This window comes from Echeneis naucrates, chromosome 12, assembly GCF_900963305.1.
Source record: "Echeneis naucrates chromosome 12, fEcheNa1.1, whole genome shotgun sequence".
NCBI classification, from domain to species: Eukaryota; Metazoa; Chordata; class Actinopteri; order Carangiformes; family Echeneidae; genus Echeneis; species Echeneis naucrates.
This window is the reverse complement of record NC_042522.1, coordinates 19,187,201-19,205,549: the sequence shown is the minus strand read 5'-3', so window position 1 is coordinate 19,205,549 and position 18,349 is coordinate 19,187,201. Positions and strand designations below refer to the sequence as shown.

Here is an 18,349-nt window from a genome sequence, read left to right as displayed (position 1 = left end):
ACTGAGTGTTGACATCACATAAATAAGGGCAAGTTTGCCCCGCCCACCTGGAGGAATCTGATTGGCTGAAGAGTCCACGCCATTCTCCACACTATACAGTGGCTTTATTATAATAAATGTATGATTTATTAAAATAGATATAATTTATTTATTTATTAATATACATGTCTTTATTTTGATTCCATATTTTATGTATGTATGTATTTAACTTTTACCTACTGAGAATATTATAATCTACAATGGATTTTTATTACTTTATACTGTACCCAAATATAATATTGTGCTATATTTTATTCTGCCACATATTTAGCTTCATCTAAAAAGCCCATTAATGTAGTGTAGTAAAAAGCATATGAAATGTAGAGACTATTGAATTGTGTATTATGATACATGTGACACATTTCTGTGTGTCTGGAGAGTTAGAAGAGGAGTCTGAATCAAAGTGTAAAAATGATAAAATTCATTAAACACAAAATTTTACAGCAAGAGTCCATCATACATCAAATCACTGAAGATCAGAAGAAAAAAACACTTTCTTTACTTGAACCTTGTTTTAATTGTCTTTATAAAATGTGTAATATTGACTGGAAAACACGGTTTAAGAAATAAATGACAACAATAAGCATTGGTAATGACGTTTAGCACTAATACACAATAAATCAAGATCATGATCACGTCAAGTTGACTTCAGTTGACATGAAATCTCTTTTCCTCAGGCATCCAGTCGACAGACCAGAAGTCAGTTTTTTTCAGTGTACATGGAGGCATTGAGACACATGCTCTCTCGTCAGTCATGAAAACACAATTAAAGCCAGAGACTCAACACTTCACTTCGAGTCATTTCGTCCTTCCAGTTCTCTGTAGAAGAAGGCACAGTCAACACATTCAAAACACCAACACCCCCTTCACACACAAAAAAAATAATGCCATGTAAAATCACCGTCAGTATGAAACAGCACTTTTTTTAATCCTTGTTTTCAGCAGGTTTGCCAAAAACGTTGTATTTCACCAAATGCCAAACTGATAACTTCTGTCAATGTACAAACACAGAGAATGAAACAGAAGATTATCTCGCCGGCTCTGGAAGCCACACAGCAAAGTGTCAACATTTAGAAGACGGAAAAAAGTGTCCGGGTGAGAGGAACTTGTAGCCATTCCCAGAGGGAAGTCTCAGGCCTCCTTTAGAGTTTGTGGGGACATTAGAAGATGGAGGTGGAGGTGGTTTAGCCTCCAGTTTCTGGTGACCGTTTGTTCTGTTGTTGGTACTTGGATCCTCAGATCCTTCTACACTTTTGCTGAGAGACTCATGTTTAGGTGAGAGATTCAGCAAACCCAAAACATCTTTTTGTACTGTACTCATTTTTTTACCTCCAGCTCGGCGTAAACTAGCAGGACAGGGACCCTCGTGTTTCTGGCTGGCGTTGGCCCAGAAGGTTTTTAAGTTGTGAACTGCCTGGACCTTGGTGTCCTGTTTCGACTGGTTCAGTTCAGGCGTGTTTGCAGGGCTGGATGAGGCCGAGATGGATCCCGTGGAGGAGTAGGAAAGGGCCGGTGACGGCGCACTGTCAGCGGGGGAGCGTGAGGGGGAAATGTGGGCAGAGTAAGGCGAGGTAGGGTATTTCAGTTTGAGCTGAGCCTGCGCCTGCACGTCTGGGGAGGCCACAGGGAAAGGCGAACCCTGGTCTTTGACAGAGAGAGATAGCGACGACGAAGAGTGAGCTGGACTGTTGTAGCCGGAGCTGATCTTCTGCAGCGAGGAGGAGCGGGACGGCACTTTGGGCCGAGTTGGGGGCGGCGTTGAAACAGAAACAGAGAGGGGTGAGAGATGACTGCGGGGGGAGAGAGGAGAGGAGCAGGCTTTTAGACTTGCTCTGCTGGGTGGTCTGCTGAATGCGCTGGTCTCAGAGGGCTGGAAACCACGAGCCCCCCCGGTGGGAGTCAGCGTTGGGGTTGCGGGGGTGGAGAGAGATGGCTGTCTGCCGTGCGCCTCCTCTCTCCCCTCGGGCCTCTTTGCCATCTTCCCCCTGATGTTAGCTTTCTGTAGACTCTCCACAGCTTGCATGTGACTCTGGGTCTCCTCCAGGATCTTCTGGGCCAGTTCCTGAGGATCCATCTGTCCCGCAGGCCCGGTCCGCTCCTCCTGGGACTTGACCGTGCTGTCCGTCTCAGTACTTGATTGGTCCGACTCAGAACTGCTCACCTTCCCTTTCCCCGTCCTCTGAGATGATCTGAAAAGAATAAAAAAATTTATTTATTATCCAGAATGAGACTTTAGATTCTAACGTCATGTTGTTGTTTTTCTCCTAAAACTTTTATATGGAAACACTTTTCAGATTTTTTGGGAAATCAGAAAAACTAGAATATATGAAGTTTTTAAATTCTTCTGGTGGAAAATATAAAAGATTATCTCCTTTTGCCCCTCTGTGGTTTTATATCCCTTTCCTCGTCCAACTTTACTGAGTAAAAGAAAATATGATTTCAGCGGTAAGCTGCTTTTTTACTTGGACATTGTGGTATTTGAAGTCAGGTAAAAACCTGTCTCCGTTTTAGGACAGAGCTCAGTTTGCCTGTGGGGACGTCTGCATTCCTGCTGAGAACATTTTCCAGCTCTGGTTTGTTTCAAGAGAAACACAGATCTATTTTAGTCCTGTCGGACATCCAGGAGAGTCCCGAGTTTCACACTGACTACATATTAACTATGTTAGTTACCACATTAGCATGTGAGCATTTTCATTATCACTGACTTTTTTTCAACTCACTTGGGGCTGGATGAAACCGCCAGGGGCGGAGCTTTAATGGGGGATGTTGGCGTGCTGATGCTTCCCTTAGAGGAAACAGTTATGGGATACCCATGACCCCCGTTAGATCCTCTCCCAGCGCCGCCTCTGCCGTGTCTGTGCCCCGGAGGAAGTGGCAGCGTGTCACAGTCCCTCCCCCCTCGTCCTAACGGCTCACTGCTGATGATGGAGTAACCTTCATACTCCTCATCCTCGCCTTCTCCTGCTGCTCCTCCTCCGTGACCAGCGAGTCGACCTCTCATCACGCTGCCGGGGTGGCATTGCGAGCTGTAGAGGCCCACTCCGCTGCGAGCTTTGTCTGGCTCCTGTTGGTGCGAGCGCTGGCTGATGATGTCACTTCCTGCGGGCTCAGGCCGGGAGAGGAAGCTGAGCGAGGAGGCCAGGGAGCTGAGGCTGTAGACGGAGATGGCATCGCAGGACAGGTTGTCTGGGCAGACAGGGGGCAAGAAGGAGGGCTGAGGCGGGTAGCAACCGAAGGAGAGCGGCAAAGAGTGAGGCTGGGAGGCCGACTGGGAGGACGACAGGGACTCCAGGGAGGACGAGCTGTCCATGCTCAGTCTCTTCGGCAGCTCTGTGGAGTCTGAAATAAGACAAGAGGTGACTTGAAGGATCAGAAACAGTCCAATTATTTATTTTTGAAAGAAAAGTCTACAGTTGAGTGTCAGTCTCACCGAACAGAGCCAAAAGAGACTGAAGGGCAAAGTGCATGGTGCGCCTGCTGGCCTGTTTCCCGGTCTTCAGCACAACCTCCTCCTGTCCCACCTCGCAGAGATCGAAGCCTGGGAGAGACGTAGAGGAAAGCAATAAAACACACAGCAGAGATGTCCTCAAGTCTCAAGTCTCTTACCAATACCGACAGCTATATCTAAGAAATTCAAAGCATTTCTGTAATATTATCCAGGGCTCCAATTACTCAATGGCCCTTTGGGGGAGTCTGGTCTGGTCAGGACTCTGGAGGGTTCTGGTCTAGTCTGGTCTGGTCCAGCTTACTCGCATCATTTTAACAACTAAGATTTCAAGATCAAGGCTTTATAAAACTTGACATTTACATCTACAAAATAATATCATGATGCTGCAGCATATAAAGGAGGTCATATAATCACAGTTCAGACCAGCTAACAATACCGTAGAATGCCGAGCAGCACTTTCTAATTTTACTTAAAGCTGATATGGAACAGCTTTTCATAAACGGTTCGATGTCCTGCAGCAGCTGTAAAGTGGGTTCATAGTGAAAGTGACACGCAGGTTATAAGAAGAGAATTAGGTAAATTAATGATGATAAATCAGGGAGAGAAGAAAGTGAAGCTGAGTTTATCCCGCTGATGACTCACCGAGGGCAGCCAGGAACTCGTGGCAGCCTGGAAGCCTCCAGAGCTGAACGCTTATCGACACCTGTATGGGGGCCAGTGAAAAGTCCTGGTCTTTGTCGCCCGACTGCAGCTGCACCAGCACCTGGTGGAGCTTTGGAGAGGAGACAAGTGGAAGGAAAGGAAAGAAGGAAGCGTTACAGGACAACTCCAATATTTAAGTTAAACGTCTGTCTGGAGAGCCATTTGAAAGCTTTCAGGGACTCTGCATTCGATGACGGAATCATTTATTCTGAGCTAAGGCCTGCCAAAGGAAACATTAGGTGTTCTTATCTTTGTGTGCCTGTTCTTAAACTGTACATGAACTGGAGTCAGTGATGTCGTCAGGTAACTTACCATTCCCACTGTGCTTTTAACCGCCTTTGAGAGGTGGATAAGGGAGGAGAGGAAACACAACGTCAGTGTGATTGTTGGGTTTGAGCCATGCATGAGTGATGACGGAGCAAATGGATAGGTAGGTTCATATGAAGGTAAAGATGAGTCCAGCACAGAACGTGTCGTGTCCACGTCAGATGCACAAACACAATAACGGCGGAAACACACATGCGATGCTCAAATGCCAAAATAGTGCAATTTCTCAAATTCTCTACTGAAGGAAAGTTATGAGATACTTTTTAGATTTTTTTAAGCCAAAAGGAGCTGATCTTCTCTGGATGATGGCTGATCATTGAAGATATAACACATTTCTAAAGAACTTGTGGATCCCCTGCCTCTTCAAAGTTCTTCCACTTGATGGGAATTTTTTGGGCTTCGGTTGATAATATTGCAGGAGAGAAGATGTAGACTTTCTTTATTTGGAAAAGTGCCTTGATATGACTTGTGTTGTGAATCTGTTGTGAGGCGCCATACAAATAAAATAAAATAAAATGAAATAATAGACATCCTCTCCCTTTAAAACTCCGCTGTGATCATGACTGTACCTTGTGAATGAGCTGCTCTCCGGCCTCAGACGCTGTGACCAGTTTACAGAGAGCCTGCAGAGCTGGAGGAGTCAGACCTGAGGCGGGCAAACAAAGAGCCAACATCATGAGTGTGAATATTTTTAGATAAGTCAGCTCTAACTTTTCACAGCTGGTGGTCTGATTGGTTAAAGAGCTCAGACGGACTCACTACAGAATCAGCTGATGGAAGTACATGAATTATTCTGTGGTTAATGTGATATACACAAGTAAAATGTCATGGCAGGTTGTTCTTCCATCAGTGTGACTGACAGGAGGGACATTTTGAATAATGGACAAGCTGTGGTACCGAGCAGGGACTGCAGGGTGGTGCTGCACTGCTGCAGCCGGTCCCCAGGGTCCGACGTGGGGAAGAAAACCGCTGCAGGGAGACCGGCGCCGCTGCCGGAAAAGTCCAACCGGAAACCCACCGCAGAGAGGAGCGCCTGCCAGCCGGGCACCCCGCCAACCTTCACCAGCCCCCGAGGAGAGAGACAGAGGACAGGACGGACATGAGCTGCACGGGACACACATGTTGACATTTAAAGACCAGGAATTGGACAGACCGGCGCTCAGACCTTGTTCTCGACGCTCTGCTGTGACGTGTACATGGGGTTACACTGGCCACTCTGAATGCGCTGCAAAGACTTCTCAACCTGCAGAGACATACGTGGTCTTTAATCACCTCGGGATCTTCTGATGTGGGATAATTATATGTTTGACATTTAAGGGAGTTCAGACAGATACAGAGGGATTATTACATTATAATGGAAGTTAATGGGGCAGAAACTAGAAAAATGCAATGAGGTCTATGAACTAAAAGGCCACCAGGGGTCACATAAATTGCGCCCACTTCAGGTGTCTCACCAGGTGTAGGAGCACTCGGAGGGCGTCCCTGGCCCTCTCTGGGTACTGGAGGATCTCAGCCAGCGCTTGGCCCACCAGGGACATGGGACTGTTCAGCTTCACATCGCTTCCAATCAACATGTAACCTGGAAACACACGGCGGCACATTAAAGATGATTACTGAGTCACTAAATTACGTCCTGAGTGTTTACTTTCGGGGCTGTTTTCTCACCAGCCCAGTTGGACGGGTGTGAAAAGTGCTTGCTGGTCTGCAGGGTCTTCATGGCCTCGCTCAGAGCGGCGCTGGCTTTGGTCCCGTTGAGCAGAGCCGTGTAGAACGTGTGCGTGAACAGTTTAGAGGCGGCGACCGGCACAGGCCACAGAGAAACGCACACACACTGGACGCCCGCCGCCAGGAAGGCTCGGGTCAGACCCACCACGCCGTCCGCTGTCACCCTGCTGCTGGACTCCGGGTACAACCTGAGGAGACGAGGAATCAGGACTCAGGACAGGATGAGATCTGCACGGAGAGGGTTTTCTAAAAATGTTGAATTCAGTGCAAAGTTTCACCTCAAAACTACCAGCTTGACGCTCAGACACAGGCCTAGGATGTCGGCGGCGGTGAGGAGGAAGTCTTGAAGTGGAGGACTGTCACACACACTCTCCGCCTCACACACGCTGTCCCCGTCCTCGCCGGCTTCATCTGCTCGCCTGAGTCTCTCTGGGCTGCCGTGATTTTTCGAAAACGAACCCTTTGCCTTGACGTCGCGATCGCTGTTCTCACACGAGGATGACGCCCCACACGGTGACCTCTCTTTGGGGCGGCTTCCGGCCCCCTCTCCTGCGGTGTGCTCCTGGCTGGGGGCGAGGACCATGGCGGCGAGCTTCCAGGAGATGTGAGTGGCAAAGTGAACACACTCTGCCTGGCTCAGAGCGGCGAGCACTCGCTCCTTCGTAGCGTGCGCCCCAGTCAGGGGGTGACACCCGAGCTGTTCTCCCAGCCACAGAGTCTCATCTTGGGCTGAAGGAAGGGGCCCCCACAGCCAGCGGGCCATCACGCTGGGGGGCAGGCGAGGCGCTCCAACCACCGCAGCCACAGAGCCGCCATCTGTGCAAAGGGAGGGGCCGCCACGGCGAGGAGGAGGCTGTGGATCGGACGCAGAGGCAGATTCAGTTTAGGGAGCCAGAAGGAACGAGAACGTTACAAACATGGAGGACGCTCCCACCTTGATGGTGGCTCCCAGGCTGGCTAAAGACGGGACAGAAATGAGACTGAAGCGTTCGTACAGGTACTCGTTAGAGGAGCTGCCTTTGAGCAAGGCGAACGGGATCAGGTACAACTCCCCCTCCAACACCAACACCAGCTGTCGGTGTCGGCCCACCGGTCCACTGCTGTGCATCAGGCCCTGCAGAGGGCAGGAGAAGGAAAGGTCACAGTTATGGACATGCAGATGAAATCTCAGGGGGTGGGGGGGTCCCAGTACTCACCCCTTCCATTGGCGCGATGAGCAGGTCATAAAGGGCTCGTAGGGGGGGTTTGTTGATGTTACTGGGTCGGCTGAGAGGGGAGGACAGCCCGTCTTTCACCGGAGACACGGTGGCGCTGTACAGGCTGGTCATGCTCTGACAGCTTCTGTTGAAGGCATGAACACACACACAAACTGAAGGACTGGACTGGACTTCGTCCAATAACTTCTTCAGTGTGAACCAATGATCCCTCAACATTTTAGAAATCCAGAGCAGGGACCTTTTCCCATAGACTTCAATACAGGTTTGAACCAGAAAGGGGACCAGACCTGTTGAAGAGGTTGTTCCTGGACACCATGCGGAGGTAACCGGTGGGGTCGGCGGCCGAGGTCAGTTTGTTGTTCAGCTCCTCGAACTGCTGCTCCAGCAGATCTCCAGCTTCGCTCTCGGTCTCACTGCTGGAACCGACTCTGGGGGGCAAAACGATGCACACAACAATAACAACACAATAACCTCAATCCATTTCTGTTAAAACTGATCTGTTTAATAAGGTCACAGTTTGACCTTCACCTATAAAAGCCCTTAAGATGAATGAACATTATGAAAATGAAAAGGAAATGCATTTAATTGCTTCAGATTCCTTATAAAATATTATAAAATTATAAATTATAATGATCTTTTATCACATCAAATTCAACTTTTGCAATAATCTGTTTTATTGTTTAACAAAAGCAGGCACTCAGAGGTCAAAGGTCATGTGGCAAGTCAAACCGAAATCTGAAGGTTAGTCTCGGTGCTTCACAGCTTTCTGGTTCTTATTATGAGGAAACCTGCTGTGTGTTTTCTTTATTTGTCATATTACATGATTTATGATCTATATTGATTAATGTTGCAAACCAAATTGCCCCTCAGAGGCAATAAAGACTAATCTAATAAAAAAGAGATTAAATATCGACCTGCTGGTTAAATCAGACCAACTAAAATCCTGAGTTTTAATCATTTTCACTGATCAGCATTTTATATTTTTACTCGACCTTCAAATGTTTTCTGGAAACATTTTGACTTTGGGGATTAAACAGGATGGAAAGTGCTTCAGTCTGTAATGATGTTGCATCAGAGACAGGGCTAAAAAATGAGAAGAAGAACAGGCAGCGGTTATTTATAGGCCCCTCCTGTCCCAGACTGACGGCGCGCACAATCCTCCATTAGCAAACATCATTAGTTTTTATGGAATCCTCTGGCTGCACTTTTCACACACTCAGGGAGATTTGATCTGCGTTAAAATGGCGCTTTCTGCTGCCTGGGTGTGTGTGAGAGGGCAGCAAATGTCTGGAAAGCTTTTTAATGCTGGATGTGTGCAAATACATTTCATGCTGCGGATGAGCAGGATTCACAATCAACGCACACAAACCGGGCTCGCCACAACTCCAATACATACAGACACACACACTCACGCGACAGACACAATGAATGGCTGCTGGCCACAGCGACTCCACTGCAGCGGTTTTCACAGAAAGTTGAGACGCAGTTTGTGTGGGGGAACATTTGCTGACACAACACATGGTAGTAATTTACAAACTCGTCCAGTCGCACAAACCGGGGCCTGAAGTTGTGGGCAGAATAATTGAAGATCAGGAAATATGGCAGCAGAGAGCGGGAGGGAAGGAAGACAGATGACACACAATGTGCGGCTCCTCGATCTTGCTTTTCTCAATGTCACCCCCCCCTCAAGAGTTTTAATGACTGGAGACCGAAAACAGTAACACAAGACTCACACCGACTTCTCAGCTTTGAGCTTTAAAAAGTGCAGCTAAGGATGATGGGAAACTCATTAGTTTTCTGCTGTAGTGGACATTTGGACTAACTGAACCAAAGGTCATCTGATCATAAAAACAGAGTGTACGCTGCGACCTGCAGGTTGGACTGTTTCCTGTACGTCAGTGTCTTTCTCAGGGAAATCTAACCTGCTGTAATGGCTGTCCACCCCCAGGGCCTCTCGGGCGTTGGAGACGTACTGGTCTAGAGACAGTGGACTTCCTCCCCCCTGTGGACTTCCACGGTCCCGGAGCTCGGAGATCTCCACTCCGGACTCTCCCAGATAGACCTCATTAAACTTCACGATACCTGTTGAAGCGTTTCAGAAAGAGGTCTACTATTCAGTTTAAAACACCTGATACAATAAATCCTCCATTGTTTGGGGACCTGCACTGATCGGGGGTCAGATAAAATGTTAAGGCGTGTGTGTGTGTGTGTGTGTGTGTGCACCTGTTCCTGGAGATATCAGCCAGCTGTACAGGAATCCTCCAGCCAGAGAGTAGTAGAGGACCATGGCCCGCTGCCCGCTGACCGTCTCCAGGATGTTCTCCACGGTGACGGGGATGTAGGGGTCGCAGCTGGCCGCCTGCTGACTTCCCTTCTGGCGTTCAACCAGGAGGTCAGCGAAGGCCCGCGTGCGGCCTCGCTCTGCTATCACCAGCGCTTCATCATGGCGGCCTGGGTGGAAGCGCACACACAATGCTAACGATGTCAACTCATTCCTCTGGAAAAAAGGCCGAGTGTGTGTGGAAAGAGATGCTGTCAGCGTTTCTTCTGAATAAAGTTTGAGGAAATCGTTCTGGGTTTATTTGGGTTTGGTTTATTTCAGTAGCTTGGCTTCGATAACAGCTAAAGGAGACAGAGTTCACTTCTGTTTCTCAGGAACGTGTGGACCTGAAACTTCGAGTGAAGTTACAAGTTACTCATTAAAAGAGAATATTAATGAGTGTAAGTGTTCACTGTGCAGGATGTTTTATACACAATGACAAAACAGCGACAAGAAAGCAGAGAGGCCAGGCGATTCACCTAGGCTGACGAGGACCCGCTGGAGAGCCTGGTACGAGCTGGTTTGCAGATCAAACAGAGAGAGCTTGTAATCTGTGTTGTGCTGCATCTCGTGACGAATCGTCTCGAACAACGCAGACGCTCTGTACAACTGAAACAAACGGCAAACATTCATCAAATGTGCAGAGATACACACATACACCATCTCCCGAAAGTGTTGAGACACACAAACATCCTCAACCTGAATGAGCTGTTACAATACTGACCACCAGGAGGCACTGCAAATACACAACAAACACACAACAGGCCCAAAGTTCACATCCACTCTTGTGTGCAGCCAGCGCTTTAATTTAAATGTGGCCTTAATTCATCATTACTTTATTTTTTCCACTTATTTTAGTGTCGGTGGTATTTTATTATTGGCTGTTTAGTCTTTTTAAATGCATTTTATTGTAGCTCATTGTCACTAACCTCTATGTGACTTATGTTACTATCAATAAAACTGTCTCTGGGTTTGTTGTGTATTTCCCAGCAGCCTCTGTGATCCTGCTGGCTTGAAATCAGACTCTACTTCTACGACTCAGTGTTTCTGCGAAGGCAGTCTGAAAAACGAGACTAACATCCCAAACATCCCCCCGGCAGGAGATCTGTGAGCCCGTCAGTCGGTGCTGAAGCAAAAGTTGAGATGCTGCGAGATACACAAACAGACACACACACACCTGGTGCTGCGCCTCCTCCAGGTTCGTGCTGGCCCACAGAGACAGACCGAGGCGATGGCGGATCTTCGCTTCATCTTCTCTGCGCCCTAACTGCTCCGCCAGACGCAGACCTGAGGAGGCGGAGGGGGAGGAGATCAGATGCTGCTTGCTGGAGGCTGATCTGAGGGTCGTCTCTTTGAACGTCCCGAACAATTTGACGCTCGACTGTTGCCGCGCAGACAACAGCTCACGCTGGGCCGCGGGGGCTTCACATTTGCCATTCTCTTCCTCCCATTGTTCCTTTTGTGTTTCGCCTTTTTATTCAGCTGATTGAAATTCAAAGTTTCTCCCTCTGCACTTCGAGATATGTTTCATCTCCCCTGCTATGAAGGCGCAGCTTGTATTTAGCTCTGATTAGGCTCAGATTGAGCAGAATCTCATCAAGTTGTTGTGTTTTTGCAGTTTGCGTTTCGTCTCCGACTGGGCCTGTGATGTTGGGTCGTGTTTGGGGAGGTTAATTGGAGGCGCGGTCAGCTCTGTCCTCGCCTCAACTCTCAGCCCAATTCCTGGTTAATGATCAATTAAAATCCAGAGGATTTTGTGTGTTAAGTGACAAACTGTGGCGTCGTCTTACAGGCCCAGCGGAGCCTGAGAGAGCAGCTAAATGAACCCAACATCTCATTTTGAATATACATTATAATTAGTTTGTAATGGAAACAGAACCAAATGGACTGTTTTAAACAACTCGAGTGTTTAAGGGAGAAGAAGTGAAATCAAACAGGATTATTGACAACCAGCTGAAGGAACGCAGACTCCGGGGTAAACACCCAGCACTGATCTTCTATTAGCTCAGGTCAGACTCATGAATACCTTTCATGCCTCTTCAGGAATTCACCTCACAAAGTTCTCAGGCCTAAAGAAGTCAGATCAAAGTGAGAGCCAGAGCCCGGATGACTGCGGGTGAAGGTGAAACTGTGACCAACTTCAGTTTGTTGACACGCATCAGAAGCTCGGCTCAACACACTCAAGCTTCTGGCCCGTCCTGGACGTACTGCACCAGGTCCTGGATGGCATGAATGCATGGAATCAGCTCACCTGTTGCTGTCGTAGATTTTTAAGAGACTGGAACTCAGTATAAATAGGATTCAGGAGCTCAACTATAAACAGGATTAAAGCAACGAAAGGAGAAATTCACAAAGGAAATCTGCGAAGCTAATTCCAACCGGTCCACAAACCAGCTTTTGGAAAATATGACCCCGACATTTCTGTGATGATTTAAGGTGGTTTCTGTTCTTTTTCTGAAAGAATAAACGGCTGCACTGAACTCTGATCATCTCCAGGGATTTCTTGACTTTTTAAAGATGCCAATAGCTGAGCGGCTCACTAGCAGTTCGGTGAAAAGGTTCAGAACTCGACTCTGGCCTAAAACCACCTGGGAGACTACATCAGGATTGTTGTGTGGAGCTTTTTGTTGGACAAAACAGAGAACACAGGATCAGAGAAACAAAGCAGCAAAGAGTCCAGACGACATTTACAGTGAATGGAATAAATCCAACTATGTCCTTCCGAACTTCCTACCTTCCTGCAGGTACATCACAGCCTGAGCGTAGTTTTGCAGAGCATGGTGTGTCCTCCCGAGGCTCCCGTAGGCCAGAGTCTTAGCGATCAGGTCGTTGGTCTGTGCCGCCACGCTCAGGTGCTGCTCCTGGAAGACGACAGCACGCTCGTAGTTTCCCAGAGACTCGTAGGTCAGTCCCAGATTGCCGTAGGCCCGACCTTGGCTCCTCACACAGCCGGTCTGCTCGGCGATGTCCAAAGCTCTCTGGTGCCACTGCAACAAGAGAGCAGGAACACTCACATTGACAAATGTTCTTATTCACGTCCCTGCCGGGAGTTAAATATGAAGCCCAGCTCTGTCTAACTGCTGGAGGATTTCTGATCGTTCCATTTGAACTTGGAATTTACAGAAATTCCAGTTGGATCCGATTTGTTTTTATTTTTTACTCAAACCAGCAGAATTCCTAATCTGGCTGACACAATAATGATAGTAAAGGTTTTTAATTTCCATTTCCAACTCGGCTCCAAATTCACTCTCTTGGTTATGCTGAGCTCACTTAAATTTCTCTGTATCTTTATATTTAGCACGCAGACATGAAGGACAAATCCCTCTTCTCATCTGCCTCTCTACAACAAAGCGAAAGAGCATATTTAAGGAAACGTGGAGCTGCTCCTTTAAATGATGGAGAGCTGGTGAAAGCTGCTGAGTCATGATGTGTTATGAATCCGTACAAACCTGCAGAGCCGTCTCATTGTCTGCCATCAGCTGATAAACGCCACCAAGAGCGTCACTCGCCTCGGCCTCCAGGGATTTGTCCTGAGAGTCAAAGCAGCATTTAGCACCTCCTCTGCATGATGTTCTCTATAGAAGGCGATACTTTACATCTCCAATGGTGCAGGAGCAGGAAGTTCTTACCCCCGCCGTACGGGCGATGTTCAGCTGGTGCTCCAGGCAGGACAGGGCCTGCTCGTAGTTGCCCAGCTGGCTGTGTAAGGTGCCCAGCTCTCCATAGGCCTGAGCCTTACCCCCCCCTTCTCCGCCCAGCTCATGTGCCACCACCAGCCGCTTCTCAAAGCAGACCAGGGCCTGCTGGAGACTCCCCATAGACCTGGGGGGGAGAAGAGGGAGGACATACAAACTTTCTCATTTGATTTTTTTGGAGGCACAGCTGAAGGAAGCTACACCTTCAGCTTTAAGGTACCTCCTGAGTTTTATTTTGAAGGGTTTCTGGGGATACCTCTACTCAAAGACCACGTGGAGGTCTACCTTTGGACCACGTAGACCTTGCACATCAACTGTGTGGAGCTTTAAAAAACGATTCATTCCTGAAACGGGACATTTTAATTTGGTGCCGTTTCTTTGTCCTCAGAGAGAAAAACATCTACAGAAGCTTTTTATTGAGATAAACCAGCGACTCCTCATTATCATCTCTTTTCCATCAACAACAGCCGGATGAATAAAACCGCTCATTAAACCTCGTTCCTTTATCAGTGAGCATTATCTGAACTTGCCCTGTTGCCTTCATCTTCGCTGCTTCTTTCTGTTATTACACTGTGAATTATAATTATTTTCATTATTGTCAAGACTCTGATTTTAAATGTGCACAGTGTGCACTCATGGCAAAGAAAAGCTCGTTTAGGAGTCGTGCATGAATGCCGCGCCGACGGGAGCGTTCAGAGCTCAGATGTATGTTCACATGAAATAAATATGAAGAGTCATCAAAGAAGCAGCAAAACTGACAAAATCCACGTTTAGCTAATTACATATTTGAGACGAGCTGAACGTACGACATAGTGGCAGAAAACACACATTTCTGTGGTATGATAATTGTTGTGTTTCTCTGAATAAAAAAACTTGATGTGTAATTAACAAATACTTCAATGCAATTAAAGTCCATTTCAATTAGTGCAATTAAAAAAAGAAAAATTAGGACAAATATAATACTTTGGCTTTTCAAGCTGCTTATAAAGGGGAGGGTTAGACGGAGGGACTTCTTGGACTTCTCCGAAGGGAAAAACAGCTAAAGCCTTTTATCCATTTTCAAGTTAATCACACAGTTGTCACGTTAAATTTCTTCAACTTAAGAGCTGCTGCAGTTAAATGAGGCAGAAGATTAGAAACTGAAGCGTGTTTGAACTCTTTTAGTTTTGGGGTCCAGTTTCGTCTGAAGGGATGAGGAACGCAGGAAGTGAACGCTGATGTTTGCTCTACCTGTGTGCGTTGCCGAGTCCTCTGTAGGCCTTCTCCTGGTCCTGGACGTGGTTGAGACTCTGAGCCACCGTCAGGTACTTCTCGTAGCACTGGATGGCCTCCTCGTAGTCTCCCAGGGTGTCGTAGCAGTCTGCCAGGTTTCCGTAGGCCCTGCCTCGGTCCAACACGCTCTCCATCCCGCTCAGCTGCTGCAGCATCGCCAGCTGCTGCTCAAAGTAGCCGATAGCTTCCTCGAACACCCCCATGTTCATTTTGGTGATGCCCATGTTCCCGTGGACCTGGGCCTCCAGACGGGGGTCCCTGAGCCCCTGAGCCAGACCCAGCTGGGCTTCATAACACTGGAAGGTTGTAGCGTAGTCCCCCAGGGCCATGTGCACCGCCGCCAGGTGGCCCAGGGCGCGACACTCCCCCTGCTGATCGCCCAGGTCCTTCCGGACGGTCAGCTCCTGGCTGTGGAAGGACAGCGCTCGGTCCAGCTGCCGGAGCAGCCTGAAGGGGTGAGGAGGGAGAAAGACGAGTGAGACCAACAGAACCAGAGAACGCAGAGCGAGCTGGACGTCTCGCTGTCTCACCTGTGGACCGATCCTAGAGCTGAGTAGGCATCCGCCTCCATCTTCTGATCGCTGTTTTTCTGCGCCAGCGTTAACTGCTGCTGGTAAAACCTGATGGCGGCGGGAAGGTCGCCCCGACACACACACACGTCGCCGAGGTTCCCGAACGCTCTGAAAACGGCCTGCTGACAAATATAAACTGATTAAAAACCACTTCCTGGATAAAGGCGGAGTTTTACTGAGCGGTTGGCTTTGGTGGGTGACCTGTGTGTTGTCCAAGGCCTGCGCGAGAGACAGCAGGTATCTCTGACACTCCTCGGCCTTCGTGTACTCCCCCAGCGCTTTGTGGGCCAGACCCAGGTTACAGTAGGCTTTGGCCTGGGCCAGCTTGTCTTGGAGATCCTTGGCCAAAGCCAAGTCCTGCTCATAATACCTGAGGAGTGGATGTAACATGGACATCGTGCCACAGTCATTTATACTTAATGTCAAATAAAAGACAACATTCTTCAATAGAAGAGCTGAAGCATTCAAAAAAATGTGAATAGAAAACAGGTGCCTTTTCCCCACTGAAGCTCAGAAAGAGCTGCACACCAAGACCAGGGTGTTTGACTTTTAAAGCTCCAGGCAGGCGTTAAGACACGGAGGGACATTTAGAAACACCAAAGGTCAATTCAAGGTTTCAGGCTCTTCAGCAGACACAGAGTCCATTCCAGCCTTAAAGGGCACATTGCAGGTTAAAGACCACTTTGAGTCAATGTTAAGAAAAGTAATACAGGAACAGAGTTTTCTTCAAAATATATTGGCAATACATTAATTAGGCTTCCAGAGTCGTTTTTGTGAGAAAACGTTACTTCCGCCTCCGAAAAAGCTAAAGCGGAAGTGACGTAGGCAGAAGGAGAGCCGTGAACCGGAGCAACAGGAAAACGTTAAAAGTGTACAATTACACAGATGACAGACTGTTTTGTGCCGCAGAGACCAGGGGAGAGCCGGGCAGGTGGTGTTAGCTTGTGTCATATTGTGTTCACATCATAATACTGACAGAATACCATCATATGTCCGGCAATAGCAAAATGATTAATGGCCATTCATTACAGGCAGGAGTGTTGATTTACAAATAATCAAAATTAACTGAACTGTCTCATACCCGTAATACCCTTCAACACTACGAGGTATAGCGCTGTACTGCCGCGGGAGAAACGCTTTGTTTGATAGGTGCTTGTGTGGGAAATAATTTTGGAGGGATACTTTTACTTTCACTTCAGAACATGTGAAGGACAAATTTGTACTTTTGACTCCACTACATTTCCATTGATGCTCTTGCTGTTACTTGTTCATTGTTAGGCCCGGCATTGGGAACTACATTTAAAGGTATGTTGATATTGTGGCACTGAGATATTGTGCTAAAACAGCTGGTTAATATCCACACAGGTCCACTTTAGGGGATCCGACTCTTCGGCTCTTCGGTCCTGAGCAGGTGACCTCTACACAAAAAAATTAACCTGCAATGTGACCTCACTTTGTAGCGGAAACATGTTGGCTGTCCCGGCGGCTTCGTTCTGTCTCTCACCTGACGGCGTCTCTGTATTGTCCCAGGCAGTAGTGGGCGTATCCCAGGTTGTGGCAGACCTTCCCCTCTCCCTCCATGTCCTGCAGCCCGGGGGCCAGGTTCAGGTACTGCTGGTAGTACGGTAAGGCCTGAGCGTATTCTCCCCTCCAGCTGTGGAAGTTTCCCAAGTTTGCTGGAAAAAACAAAAAACGAAATCAAATTTTTTTCTCAGTCAAACGTCCTCGAATGGGGCCCCTTCTGGGCGGACTTGCCTAAAGCCCTCGCTTCGCTCTGAGTGTCTCGAAGCTCTCTTGCGATCGTCAGGTGGTGAAGGTAGTGCTGGAGAGCCCGGTCGTGAGCGCCCAGAGCTTGGTACGCCACCGCCAGGTTCCCGTGTGTGGAGGCCTGCGACGGGCGGTCGTTCACCTGGAACACAGAGAAGCTTGAGTCCGTTTCCCAGCAGACTGTCAGCTTTTCCCGTGAGCAGCGAAGATCTCACCTCCAGGGAGATCTGCAGCTCCTGCCGGTGGTAGCGGACGGCCTGGTCGAAGATGCCCAGGGCGTGGTGGGCGTTTCCCATGTTCCCGTACGCCCTCCCCTGGGCGGCGTAGTCCCCCATCTCCTGGGCGAAGGACAGGTGAGCTTTGTGGAACTTCAGGGCTGTTTCGTACTCCCCCTTCATCTGGAATATGATGCCTGAGAGGTAAAGCAGGAAGAAAGAAAGGTGTTTGATTAAAGACAGGCGGAGCTCTGGATCCAAATTATGAACTTTTTGTTCCTTTTTGGGGAATTTTTGCTATCAAAGTCACAAAAAGCAGAACTTCTCTTTAAGATGGTTTATTAAGGCAAAATATAAGAATCCAGAAACAGCCAAAATATCACCAGTGCTTCAGGTCCGAACGGACAAGTCCGATCAAAACTCAAGTCTTAAGTCTGTTGTTGGTTTTTAAGTCAAATAAAAACTGAGTTTTGAAATCTTTCGGCAGTTTTCTGGTGATTTGAACATTTTTAATATCCAGCAGAACCTGGAGAAAGTTTTGAGAGCAGAGCGTTGAATAATTAAAATTTCAACAGATCTGCTGCTGTGGGTCTCCAAACTCAACACAAAGAAAATCAACTTCCTGTGTGATTGTGTGACTTCCCTTCTGTCAACAACACAGTTTTGGAGGAGGGAAGACGGCGTTCAGGACGGCAGAGAGGAAGAAGTAAAGTGAAAGGAATTCTGGGAAATCCAGCGGTGAAGGAAAACATCTCTACAACTGGACAAAACTTTAAAGGTCCCATATTGTACACATTTCCTGTGTTTTATTTTGAATTGTTTATATATTTGTGGTTTAAAGAGCCAAAAACCCTCGTTAACAGGAGTGCTAGTCAGAAGCAATTGGCCACCGAGCCCGTCCTCTGATTGGCTGACTGACTGATCCAATAAAAATGTGTTACGTTGTGACATCACAGAGTTCCAATATGGGACCTTTAACTTTACTACACACACCGCAACAAATTCATTACACAAGTGTGATATTCACTCGTCAGTTTGGCCAAACCTTCA

At 47.8% G+C, this 18,349-nt stretch overlaps 1 protein-coding gene across 1 annotated transcript in view; it reads right to left on the bottom strand.

The window, feature by feature from the left end:
• Positions 1-497: 497 nt before the first annotated feature.
• The window catches only part of ttc28 (tetratricopeptide repeat domain 28), a 67,165-nt gene continuing 49,313 nt past the window's right edge, over positions 498-18,349 (bottom strand). Inside the window, 27 exon segments of the mRNA XM_029516253.1 lie at positions 498-2,228; positions 2,484-2,489; positions 2,745-3,378; positions 3,470-3,577; positions 4,130-4,259; positions 5,086-5,162; positions 5,414-5,573; positions 5,682-5,759; positions 5,971-6,095; positions 6,182-6,429; positions 6,520-7,094; positions 7,176-7,355; positions 7,438-7,582; positions 7,746-7,886; positions 9,381-9,540; positions 9,682-9,909; positions 10,258-10,387; positions 10,956-11,065; positions 12,513-12,765; positions 13,228-13,308; positions 13,408-13,600; positions 14,704-15,192; positions 15,276-15,436; positions 15,519-15,687; positions 16,822-16,993; positions 17,073-17,226; positions 17,300-17,496. Of these exon segments, the coding sequence (XP_029372113.1) occupies positions 1,103-2,228; positions 2,484-2,489; positions 2,745-3,378; positions 3,470-3,577; positions 4,130-4,259; positions 5,086-5,162; positions 5,414-5,573; positions 5,682-5,759; positions 5,971-6,095; positions 6,182-6,429; positions 6,520-7,094; positions 7,176-7,355; positions 7,438-7,582; positions 7,746-7,886; positions 9,381-9,540; positions 9,682-9,909; positions 10,258-10,387; positions 10,956-11,065; positions 12,513-12,765; positions 13,228-13,308; positions 13,408-13,600; positions 14,704-15,192; positions 15,276-15,436; positions 15,519-15,687; positions 16,822-16,993; positions 17,073-17,226; positions 17,300-17,496 (6,230 nt within the window). The 3' untranslated portion in view covers positions 498-1,102.